The sequence below is a fragment of the Tripterygium wilfordii genome, chromosome 7 (assembly GCF_013401445.1).
Source record: "Tripterygium wilfordii isolate XIE 37 chromosome 7, ASM1340144v1, whole genome shotgun sequence".
NCBI classification, from domain to species: Eukaryota; Viridiplantae; Streptophyta; class Magnoliopsida; order Celastrales; family Celastraceae; genus Tripterygium; species Tripterygium wilfordii.
Window position 1 is genome coordinate 6,067,121 of NC_052238.1, and position 12,785 is coordinate 6,079,905.

At 37.7% G+C, this 12,785-nt stretch overlaps 1 protein-coding gene across 2 annotated transcripts in view; it reads right to left on the reverse strand.

The window, feature by feature from the left end:
* LOC120001936 overlaps window positions 1-12,785 on the reverse strand; it is a 30,889-nt gene that overhangs the window by 15,690 nt on the left and 2,414 nt on the right. For both annotated transcript variants that reach the window (XM_038850462.1, XM_038850461.1), the window contains exons 4-18: window positions 11,299-11,368; window positions 10,974-11,107; window positions 10,171-10,311; window positions 9,940-10,097; window positions 8,754-8,919; window positions 8,550-8,648; window positions 8,312-8,389; window positions 8,169-8,228; window positions 7,885-8,042; window positions 7,035-7,236; window positions 6,487-6,606; window positions 6,017-6,102; window positions 5,798-5,902; window positions 5,494-5,592; window positions 4,646-4,734 (exon numbers count right to left, since the gene is read on the reverse strand). In XM_038850462.1, the coding sequence (XP_038706390.1) occupies window positions 4,646-4,734; window positions 5,494-5,592; window positions 5,798-5,902; window positions 6,017-6,102; window positions 6,487-6,606; window positions 7,035-7,236; window positions 7,885-8,042; window positions 8,169-8,228; window positions 8,312-8,389; window positions 8,550-8,648; window positions 8,754-8,919; window positions 9,940-10,097; window positions 10,171-10,311; window positions 10,974-11,107; window positions 11,299-11,368 (1,765 nt within the window). The remainder of the gene's footprint in view (window positions 1-4,645; window positions 4,735-5,493; window positions 5,593-5,797; window positions 5,903-6,016; window positions 6,103-6,486; window positions 6,607-7,034; window positions 7,237-7,884; window positions 8,043-8,168; window positions 8,229-8,311; window positions 8,390-8,549; window positions 8,649-8,753; window positions 8,920-9,939; window positions 10,098-10,170; window positions 10,312-10,973; window positions 11,108-11,298; window positions 11,369-12,785) is intronic.

Below are 12,785 nucleotides of genomic sequence, written 5' to 3' on the forward strand. Positions count from 1 at the left end.
CACTTAGCTCTCCATTCTCTCCCCTTGCGGATTTTTGGACGCACTTGTTATGTTCGGGATATCCGTCCTCATGTGACAAAGTTAGATCCAAAGAGTCTTCGTTGTATTTTTTTGGGTTATTCGTTTGTCCAGCGTGGCAATAGGTGTTACTCACCTGAGTTGGGGAGGTATCTGGTTTCCGCTGATGTGTCATTCAATGAGTCATCTCCATTCTCTTTCGTTTCCCCATCCTCCGGTGTCTTTGAATCTTCCATTGATGATGTCCTACGGTATGATCTTATTCGTGTTACCACAGCTTTTGCTCCTTCTGCTCCATTTCAAACATATACCCGTGGTCCCCGTCGTGTGTTTGGATCGAGCACTCCTGCGAATCCAGCACCACCCCCTGCTATATCTGATGCTTCGACGTCTGATCCCTCTGATGCTGATTTACCTATTGCCCTGCGCAAGGGAAGACGGAGTTGTGGTAAATACCCTCTTTCTGCACATATTTCCTATGCTGGTGTTTCTTCATCTGTGCAAGCTTTTATCTCTGCCTTGGACTCTGTCTCTGTTACTCAGACTCTTTCCGAGGCTCTATCTTCTCCTGGTTGGCGACAGGCCATGCAAGAGGAGATGTCTACCCTTGAACTTAATAAAACATGGGATATAGTTTCCTTACCTCCAGGGAAAAAGGCTATTGGGTGTAAATGGGTATATGTGGTTAAAATGAAACCTGATGGATCCGTTGATCGATTAAAAGCTCGCTTAGTTGCGAAGGGGTATGCTCAAATTTATGGTATTGACTATACTGATAAGTTTTCTCCCGTTGCTAAGTTAGCTTCGGTCCGAGTTTTAATTTCTCTTCCTGCTTCTTTGGGATGGCCTTTACATCAACTAGATGTGAAAAATGCGTTTCTTCATGGTGACTTGCGGGAGGAGGTGTATTTGGAGCAACCTCCGGGCTTTGTTGCTCAGGGGGAGTCTGGGAGTGTATGTAGGTTAAAGAAATCATTATATGGCCTGAAGCAGTCTCCTAGAGCGTGGTTTGGGAAGTTTAGTTCAGTTGTCTTGGAGTTTGGTCTTCGCCGATCAATGAAAGACCGTTCGGTATTTTATCGTAAATCTGGAACAGGGCATATTCTTCTGGTTGTGTATGTTGATGATATTATCATTATTGGCAGTGATAGTTAGGGATGGCAACGGGTAGGGTAGCGGACGGATATTTGATATCCATATACTACCCACAAAAATTTTGTCCAAATCCGTACCCGCCATTTACCCGCTAATATTTTGCAAAAGACCCTTCATATCCGCACCCGCCGGGCACGGGTAATAACCGTCAAACATCCGTACCCGCTAATTTCATTTACGAAAGGGTATTTAACAGTTAATGGGCGGATAATAACCGCCAAATACCCGTACCCGCACCCACTTACCCGGCCAATAGGGTTTCCGGTTTTGAATAAGATCAATGCATGAGAATACCTCAATACCACCAATTAATTAGGTAGGACTAAAAGTGTTCTTGTGGCGGGTAAACGGGTAGTGGGTAAATGGGAGTGCTCCCCCATACCCGCACCCGCTTGGATAAAGATCTTCATATCCATATCCACTAATTTTACTCATTTATCCGTACCCGTATCAGTACCCAATGGTGCGGATAAGCGGATATCCACCGGGTACGGATAAAATTGACATCCCTAGTGATAGTGCAGGGATTGCATCCTTGAAAGTCTTTCTTCAGAGTAGGTTTCAAACTAAAGATCTTGGTCATCTTCGGTATTTTCTGGGAGTTGAAGTTATGCGTGGTAAGCGTGGGATTTTCTTATCCCAACGGAAGTATGCACTTGATCTACTACGTGATTGTGGTATGAGTGACACAAAACCGAGTGATACCCCTATGCTCTCGGGGGTGAAACTAATGCGTGATGAATGTGAAATATATTCAGATCCAGATCGTTATAGACGGTTGGTGGGTAAGTTGAATTACCTAGCGGTCACCCGACCAGATATTGCATTTTCTGTGAGTGTTGTAAGTCAATTTTTATCTAGCCCTCAAGTACCTCATCGGGAGGCTGTGTCTCATATCTTGAGATATATTAAAGCTCATCCGAGTAGGGGTTTGCTTTATAGTAATCATGGATACAAGCAAGGTGACAAATTATCCATTGATGGTTTTTCTGTTGAGGGGTTTGAAGGATTTTCTATTGAGGAATTTTCGGATGCAAATTGGGTTGGATCTCCTTATGATAGGAAGTCCACCACGGGTTACTGTGTGTTTGTTGGTAGCCATTTGGTGTCTTGGAAGAGTAAAAAGCAACATGTTGTCGCACGTTCTACTGCTGAGTCAGAATATCGGGCGCTTGCTCATGTCACGAGTGATGTGACTTATTTACGGCAATTTCTCAAGGAGGTGGGAGTTTCAGTGTCTGGACCTGCTAAGTTATGGTGTGATAGTCAATCAACTATGCATATTGCAGTTAATCCAGTGTTTCATGAATGTACGAAACACATCGAAGTTGACTGTCACTTTGTTAGAGACAAACTCGAATCAGGTGATATCTTTCTGAAGCATGTAAACACAAAGGATCAACTGGGTGATATCTTTACTAAGGCTTTAGCTGGGAGTCGAGTTGAGTACATTTGTAACAAGATGGGCATGATAAATATATATGCTCCAGCTTGAGGGAAAGTGTTATAATATATTAGTATTGCGCCCAGCCCACTTGATGTAATACCAGTAGGGTTTGTCTCTAGTGCTATAAATAAACAACTCTCACAACCGTGAGAGTAAGACCTATTCACTATTACAACATTAACAAATCCTTGACAATGGAAATTTGATAGGATCAACACCTTTTGACATTGTAGAAGCGATATACAACAATTCATATATCTTCCCTACGGCCATGGCCCTTTATTTTTCGTGTAATGATATTTTAGGGCATTTATTCGGCTGTTTTCGTTAACTAAGGTTACCTGTTAGAATATGTTACTATGATTTAGTTTCCTAGTTTATGTTGATTTAGGTTTTGATTATGTTTCCTTTATTTCTATATTTTCTTACTCTCTAAGTTTGACTTTGCCTCTATCACCCTATATAAGGAATATCTTTGTACTATGCAACATATCGAATCAATATTATCAATATTTAATTTTAACATGGTATCGGAGCTAGGGTTTGTGTCTTTAGTGTAGAACATACATTTTTTCGTTGTGCTGTTGCTTCCCTCGCTGACTTTCGAGGGCGGTGGCAACACCATCGATACTTTTGTTTTCTCATTTTCGATATTAGTATTATGGATCGGCAATTTCTCTTGACCACCTCCTGTTACAAAACAGTTTGCTACTTTTTCGTCTCTGTCACAATCCCTCGAACCTGTTGTGCAATCATCAATGGTGTGTCCATTCATGGTTCCGCCTTGCATCAACTCAGGCGACCACTCCGACCTTATGGCCTTGGATTCCCGCTGTTGGAAACTTAGCAACCTATTTTCCGGCCATTCACTCAAGGGAAAGGTCCAGAGAGTGCCAATATGCTCAAAACAACGTTGCCATAAGCACCGCCACAAGCCGCCTGAAAGTTCTACTCATTAGTTGATTTGTCGCAATTTCCTTCTGTCATTGGTGTTAAGTCCTGATTCGCTCCTTGGAAGTTTTCCTACATAAGTAGTTCGTAGAGACTTTTTCTTACACTCAACAATTTTTTTGTGTGTTGGAGTTGCAGTCAATCAACCATCCAGTAGTCTCTTCTTGCAGTAAAAGATCTTCGTTTGCAAGCTCAATATTGTGCTACCATGTTGAGTTTGAGGGGGGGTGTTAGAATATATTATTATGATTTAGTTTCCCAGTTTATATTGATTTAGGTTTTCCTTTATTTCTAAATTTCCTTAGTCTCTAGGTTTAACTGTCTCCATTCACACTATATAAGGGCTCTCTTTGTACTACGCAATATATTGAATAATTTGAATCAATATTATCAATATTTTATTTTAACAATGCCAAATAAAATGCTGGTGATCAAAGAGAAATCTCGCAAAACAAATTCCACAGAAAGACTTCTCCACCTCCATTCCAGCAGAGAGAGCTTTCCACCTCCACGGCTCCACGTCATGTACTAGCTTAACAAAACATTGCATTGTCATGTTCATGCAGCCTTGTTGTTTCAGGCTCTACTTGTTTTTTCTTTCAGCCTGAAGTTGATTAGTTCATTTATGTTGTTTTTTCTTTTTTCTTTTCAGCCATGTTCCTCATCTCTCTTGTAAGGGTTGCACCTCAGTGCCCCTTTAATAAAGTTCTTTTGCATTCAAAAACAAAAAAAAGTGTTCGTGCAGACTTATTCACTGTTTTGAGTTTTGAATGTAGGTAATTCTCAGATTCACCAAAATACTACCTGATATATAGAGGCAAAGACCCAGGTTAACCTAACAGTATTAACATACTAACGGCTATGCAATCATCAACATGCAATTGCTTGATTTCAATAGAAAAGAGCTTTACAAGTGCAATGAGTTTCATTAAAGAAAGAACAGATAAAAGACTACTTCTAATTACGAAAAGGGAAGAAAGAATACTGCAGGAAACAGTAAAAAGAAGAAGCGCAATGGTAGCAACGTAACATACTAGGCATACCAGCATTACCATGTAAATAAAAATACCATACCTGATATAGCTAATGGGAAGTCATAATCATTCTGCTCGCAGTCAATTAAAAGCATCTTTGCAAGCTTTCCGGATAACAGCCACGACCCACTAGACACGATAAATAAGGAATAAGGGAATCAAACCATAAATATTATATTAAATCTTCCGTAATTGGTCATTGAATGAAAAATATTTTAGCTATACTTCACTGGGCATTAGTTCTCCCTGACGAAATATACCTTATAGCCAATATGAAATACACATCTATCACTTGTTCAAATAAGACAAAGGGAAAAAAAAAATAAACGTACTCCAATTTCTCTTTCCTCTAGTGGCGATGATGGACCCACAGATAAAAACTATATTTCATTGTCAAAGAAACCTTCAAATACAAGGAGGTTTTCTTGTTAAAAACAAAATTACGGATCCCAGATTCACTTTTGGCTCAGCCTAGGTACCAATGCTTCTTTTTTTTCATAAGTATAGTTACCAATACATTTTTTGTATTTGATAAATCTAGTTATCAATACATAAATGTCAGTTGTTACGAGCAACAGTTTTATTTACGAAGAAACGTTTAGCATAAAACCAGCAACATATCTGAGAACATAAATGTTAGATGGTCATCACATTAAAACAGCAAAGCAAGGGTATCTTGAAAAAATGGACAAAATCATCTTGTAAGAAGACTTAAAAACTGATAACCACATCGATATAACTAAACCCAGAAAAAGCAATGACAAATGACCAGCACCAAATCCAATCCAAGTCTGAGCACAATACACCAAAGGAAAGTGAAATTTGACAGTCACAAACATGCACTACTAGACCTGAACACCAAACTGAAGTCTTGACTCAAAGACTCACCTCAAGGAGCCATTATAACACACATTGAAGGCATTGGACTTTGAGGCAATATCAAAGATATCTGCTTTCAGAGCAATGGCGGAAACATGAGAGGGGGAGCTGCCAAAATGAGAAGGCATGTCAATGACTAGTAGTGTGTAGAACAGTATGATCCATAAGCAAATTAACTTGAAAGCATAACTAAAATTACTTAGGCAAAGTGTCACAACAAAAGAATCAATTGGGAATAAATAGACCTATATGCTTCACCAAAAAAAATCGTAAGAGTCATATAAAGACACCATAAAACAATGGATTTAATTACCATTTCAATAAATTTGCCAATATGTTGACACCCCTTGACATGACTGCAGCACCAAAGGGATTAAGAGGTAAATTTCTTATCACAGTGCAAATGACCTCAACCACCCTGCAGCCACAGAAAGGCAAAACTTTTAGATGGGGGAAAACCTATTGAAAGTATACCCATCTGCCTAAAAGTACAGGAAAATAAGGAAAAATATAGGAAAAGGTAGTTCATTACCAAAAATTCTTCTCCACTTCTCTATTTGTTCGAGTGGCTTGAAGATGTAATGAGTTGCCAATATCCATCAAAGAAAAACATACAGCCTTCACAGAATACATTGACACAAAATTTGATTACAAAATAAGGTAGGTTGGAGTCTACTTTCGGAAAAAAAAATTAGCTTGGAGTCTAGTGAATCAAATCTTGTTAGCTTACGATAATAATAAAGATTAAATTTTAAACCGATATATATAAATTAATATAGGATCATGACATACTTCCTTCACAGCAATCAAGACCATTTAAAGAGCTCAATTGACATTATCCCTTAAATACAATGAAGCCTACCAATTTTATGCCAATGCTTACAAGTACATATAGCATATGGAATTTGGATTCTTAAAAACTGTAAAACTAACCAAATCTTTGTTTTACTCACATTTTCTAGACTACGAAATAAGTACGAGAAATGAGAAAAGAAAACTTACCATGTTAAAGGAAACAAGTCGACTGAGCAGATCAAAAGTGAGAAGAACTTCCTCATTGCTATCCAGATAAAGCTCCTGGGACAAATGCAATAGCAATACAAGCACCCCGGATTGTTGATACTGAAAAGCAAGATATCACATAACAACAAGAGGAGAAACAAGTCAACCATAGAATTCAAAAAAAAACTTGGTGTACAATTTGCTCTGCATCATGTCATCTCAAAAAAAAAAGGTTGCACCTAGTAAATGACAAGTAATCTCTAAGTACAAAACTAAATGGTCGTATAAATCTACAGCAATCAAGACTTTTAGATATAACATTCCCAGTCAGTGCATGGAAACAAAATAAGCATAAATTAATTAAAGATCTTTTTAATATTAAGTACGATACCAATCCCTTCAGCATATCTAGCATTAGGTCAATAATACACTGAAAAACCATCATCTCATCCTCAAATTTGCTAGTAAAACCCAAAAATAAGTATTCCTTTTTGCCCCTCTCAGATAGGTGAACATAGCAAAATGTACAGAAAAGTTTGTCCATCTACCTCCCAGCGCACGATAGCAGTGTTCCCATCAATGACTTTCAAGACATGTCCACGAGTTTTGCTAGGAATGAGCAAACCATCAATTCCAGGGATATGGAGTGGAATGTGAGTTTCAACAATCTGAGCATTGTCATCCACCAAGGCCTCACTTGTAATTTCAAACAGGGACGATATACCAACAGACTTATCTAGAAAGTTATACCTGTTGATGGGGAAAAGGAAAATTTAATGAGTAATGATAAGTTAATAACTGAGAACGATCAACAAACAAAGAAATAATTTTTTTGAGTAAAGGAAATTATGATTTATTGGAAGCAAGGAATGTTATTCAACAGAATATCATAAACTTACATAGTTTACACAAGGCATTTCAACAACAAAAAAATCGCTTTTTTATATCTTATAAGTAAGTTCAAAAGAATCTAATCACTCAAAAGTCTGCACCCCTTACCAAGTTACCTCTAGTAAGGCACTGTCGCACTGACATCTATTCGAATTATTGGTTTCCTATAGATTTTTCTGTTAAACGAAGATAGTACTGAAAGCACTTTAATATAATGCAGGATAAGCTTTAGTCATATCACAACAACCATCACAGTTGCCTGTACTTCATATATCTCAGAACATGTTTAAGTGAAACAATAACAGACACCATAGCCAAGTCATCCAAATTAAAAAGCAACTATCACCCATTGACTGACGTTCCAGTTGCATGCAATGACTAACACAACTACACCTTAAAGGTACATGCTCTGGCACATATTCTACCAAATCAAAAAGGGATTGCATATGCAAAAGGTAAGGACATGTAATTTAAGCCAAAAGGTTCAAGGAAAAAACGTCCACCCACACACATTCGGCAGGCCAACTTCCTTCGCAGAGTGCTGATAAAAGGCGAACAAGTTCCAGACTCCTGAAAGGAAATTCTCCTTCCAAGTTGCAAAGAAGACACCGGATAGGACCATCGATGAAACTCTCCCTGTCCCAGAACTGGATACAAAGTGACTCCTGCCAAGATCCATGGAAAAGAAAATCTAAGACTTAGGAATTAACACAAATAAGTATACCGGACCAAGATTTTCTTAAAAAATGATAGAAATTGTTGACTTTACTAAAAAGAATTTACATCCTAACCTCTCCTTGGTAAATCTTGCATAGAATATCCAAAATTAAGTTGAGGGTACTGTCTTCAAACTGCAAATGGAAGTACCAGGGCAATTAAAAAAATCCAAGAGGTGCCTCACAAGCCACCTAAACAACAAGCAACCTGCTGTTACCTGAAGATTAATCTCATACGATGCAATAAATGCAGAAATAAAAGTTCGCAGGACACTTCGGTAACCAGCTGCAGGTCCCTGGATGCAAAAAGAATTAATTCCTGTGATGATAAGAGTTATAATTTAAAGAGCAAACGATCAAGGTAATAATTTAAAGTGTAAACCCCACTAATTAGATAGAAACATGAAATATTGGGTAGCATAACAAAACAGACAACTCAAGAGTAAGATGACTTACATCTGATGCCGTTAACAACTCACTTTGAAGAATTTCCAGAAAACGACTTAATGAAGCAGCTTCAAAGGCTTGACGAACATAGCCAACATGATCAAATTCCTAAGAATTAAGGAAACCCCCCAACAGCAAAAAAATAAAGTCAGCACGGCTAAGAAGCATAGTGCAGGCATCCAGCAAAAAAAAAAAGTCACCAAAATCACATACCATAAGCTCATTTCTCTCATTTCCCGGAAGTGATGTAATCAAACAGAGAAACACTGCCCATGCCAGATTTAGCGGGCCAGCTTCTTTTGTTTCAAAAGCACTAAAACTGGATATTAGTGAATCAATCTGTTGGATATCAGTCAAAGAGAAAATTGAATTGCCCGCCCTGCGAAACAACCATATAAGCAACAAAGACTTTGATATAGTGTAAAAAAACTCAAGCTATTAAATCATTAACATTTACTATGTGCTGACAATGACCAGAACCACTGGCTGTTAGCATACAGAGCCCCCACAAAATTTCAGAGATAAAGTGATTTATAGAAAATAAAAACAGGCCTCAAGTTGATCCTTTCCTATCTATTTATATCTAATCTCAACACCCCACAAAGAAGAACCTCCCACAATATTGTAAATTTGGCCACTTTTACAATCCTCATTTACTATACAATACTAATTTTCTAATCTACGTTCACGCTGATATTCTTCAAACTAAAATAAAGTGCTGTGTAATTTGGCACCAAAAAATGGACTCTCATTTTAGCTCCTCTATAAACAGGCAACAATATAACTATGCCCAGAGGCCACAGCCACAGCCAAAACATACACCAAAGTGGTTAACCCTGTTATTAGAGCATTCAAAAGAAACTAAAACAAGTAAAGAGTGCAAACTAGATTTACTAGAAGCTCGGTACATTTCATGGAAATATCTCCCAGTCACATGAATTGGGAAGATAAGCAGCGGCCAGAAGCACAATATGATATCCATTATCGAATACACAAATGATTCGACCAAAAGTTAAAGAGAGAGATCTGAAACGATTTAGCAGAGCAGTTTATATCCCCTAGAAGTTGGACCTTTACAGAATCGATAATAACCCATAAACATTATAAACACCTTAAAAGCATGGCAAACATTACGTAATATTTGTGTACTATCTGCAAGCCGTTGAAACATCTACTTTTGTCTTTCTAGATAGATAGAGAAAACCAATAGATATTTAGTGCTCATCCAAAACAAAAATACCATGATGGGTCACATTTACTCTGTTATACTAAATCTGTGTATTTCCAGGTTGACAGGCCTTGCATTCAAGAGAGAAACTATTCTTCGTAGAAATGGCTCACAAGAACTCTCTGAATTACACTGGTATACGATGAGATGGGACTAACAGAGAGTTAAAACCTGAAAGGCAACGCATCGTGAACCATTTGTAGAAGATTTTTGATGTCCAGGGATTCGATAAGTATGAGTAGCAACTGAACTTTGGCATCATAAGTAGACTGCAGTGCCTCAGTCGATATTGCTAGCTTCTCAATGTTATAAGAACCAAGTATAATTCCCTGAGCCATAACAAATAAGAATTAGGACTTAACTTTTGGGAAAATTGACTATCCTTGGGAGGTAGCAGTATACCTTATAGATCGTGCATAAATTTATCCACTTCTCACCAGTACAAGTACAAAATGACTCGTAATACACAAGGAATAGAATTTCCAAAACCAAATTGTCTTCAGTCAGTGTCTCCTCAGCCCATAAAGTGAAAAGATCAACATCCTAAAAAACATTTCCACAATCCGCACAAAGTGTCAAAAGCCTCAAACATGACAAACAATCAGAAGCATAGGTCTCAAATTGCAAATATAAACGATTCTCCTATTTATTTTTCAATTGCAAAAAATATTCTACTGCAAATCATGAAATATACTACTAAATTGAACTTACAAGCAGTCAAACGTGAGAAAAACAACAAGCAGTAGTCAAAATAGGAAATAGCATGGCAGACCATGGTTAGCTTGGCCCTTTAAGTGAGTCAGTCATACATGAAATCAGCAATAGAAGTACTGTGCAAGTCATTTTATTACACAATAGATGCATTCTTAATGTCATACATACATTCCATGAAAAGCAAAAAAAAAATAGCAATTACAATAAGCTGATACAACTCCTTGTGGCTGTTATCAAAATATGAATAACTGAAAACATATGATGCAATCTTGGTAATCATAGAAGGGTAATAGCGCTCAGGGCGAAACCTTCATTTCTCTGTATAAACTCTCCCAAATCCTATGAAGCCATATTGTATGCTATAGTAATAGATAAAATTTCTCATAATGATATGTCATACAGTACGCCACTTTCTTTCTTTCTTTCTTTTTTAGTGCAAAAGAAAGATTTTATTAAGGGGTACAAACTACAAAGTTTCATTATAAGTATACCATTTGCTCTGGATGAGTGGAAGATAGAAGGTTCTCCAAGACACAGATCATTTGGCTTTCTAATCCATCGGTAATCAGCTTTTGTGCCTCCTCCTTGACTACATTATCTTCTTTAAAGTTACTCCCAACAAATACTGCACCATAAAGAGTATTATGCGAATTAGGAAAGCAAAAGCATCAGTCAAGCACCTAAAAGATCATATACGTTCCGGTTCAAATTGTAAAACCATCAAATGACCTCAATAAACAAGAGCATCAGGAGAAAAGGTAACAGACAAAGAAAATTGAGAATTAGAACAGCCAAATAATATACTCTAATACTCACAAGCATGCATGAGAATCTGCCTGGTACACTTCAGCAAGCACTGTCGCTCAACGTAATAACAAAGCAAAATCTGCATAACAACAGAATGCAATAATTTTATTAAAAAGCCTTACGTCATCGCTTGGGATTAGCCACACAACTAGCAAATCTCGAACATAATCATCAAACCAAAGCATGAAAAGTATCAGTTCATAAGTAAATAGCAGATATTGAATAAAAAATCAAAATCAAAATAGTAAACCTCCTCCAACCCCCCTCCCCCAGTTGAAAAAGAAAATAGAAGACTTGACATTACATACTAACTTTTGGTGAAACCCATACTACGAGGAGGGAAACTTTAATGTAAAAGGTATAGGGAAAACAACTCCCATACAAAAGTTTCCTACAATGGAGGTGAGATCAGGAAGGTTAACATTTATGTAATCTTACCACCATACAGTAAAGAGGATGTTTCCAGAAATTGAATTCACACCCTCTAGGTTGCGGTGCTAATTATTTGGAGGACTTAAATTTGTCCTCTTTTATTCCAGATTAAGCATAAAATAGCCAAAGAGATGGTCTGGAATATCTTCTTGTTACATATGTTTCTACAGAAAGAGCTATGGGCAAGTACTTCCCCAACTATAGTTCAATGAGACACCAATTTGTACCCGCAACATTGTAATCTAAATTGTTCTAGTCCAAGGGAGTAAGGTGTCTTCTGTTTTCTAAGCAGTGGAGTAAGGCGTCTAACTGATTCCTGACGTTGCTTCTATAAAAAAAAATCTGTCGACAAGGAATCAAACCCTTCTCTGCAGATTATCCATGGTTGAAATTCTGCCCCAAACAGCTTCACAAAAAAATAAAACGGATACCTTTAGAGCCCAATAGATATTGTTAGGCAGTGCATGAGGTACTGATGATTTGCCGTGTTGAAGTCTGCCTCAGTGAGCACTTGGTAATAAGATCTAACATTGAAGATGTTGTCTATACAGGATTAGAGGGTGTCCAACCGATATTATCTTCCAGATAAGAGTTAACTTAAGGCTTGGGGGTAGATGTGCAACCAAAAATTAAGTCTTCCATCTCCAAGGGTTGTGCAGTTCTATTGAAAACAATATCCCAAGAAGTGTCATGGGTGATGATATTGAGTAGGTCACTTGTGAAAGAGTTCTTCAGTCTCCATAGACAGAAAAGAGGGAACACTCTTCAAACAGGCTTGCCAAGTCCAGTGGTCATTCCAATATTCCATAATTAAAGGAATTCCTCTTGCAGACTCAATATGATAGATTAAGTACAGGGAGAAGTGATAAAGTAAACAACTCCCGTGCACAAGTCTCCAACAGTGGTTGGGGTCCGGGGACAGGTAGGATGTATGCAGACCTTACCCGCAAAACTCTACCCCTATAGGCCACACATTCGCATGTGATAATTTTAAAAATCACATCATCCTAACTTCCAAATTCCAAGATCTAATAACCCTTATTCTAATCGCCCAAGTGTTTACC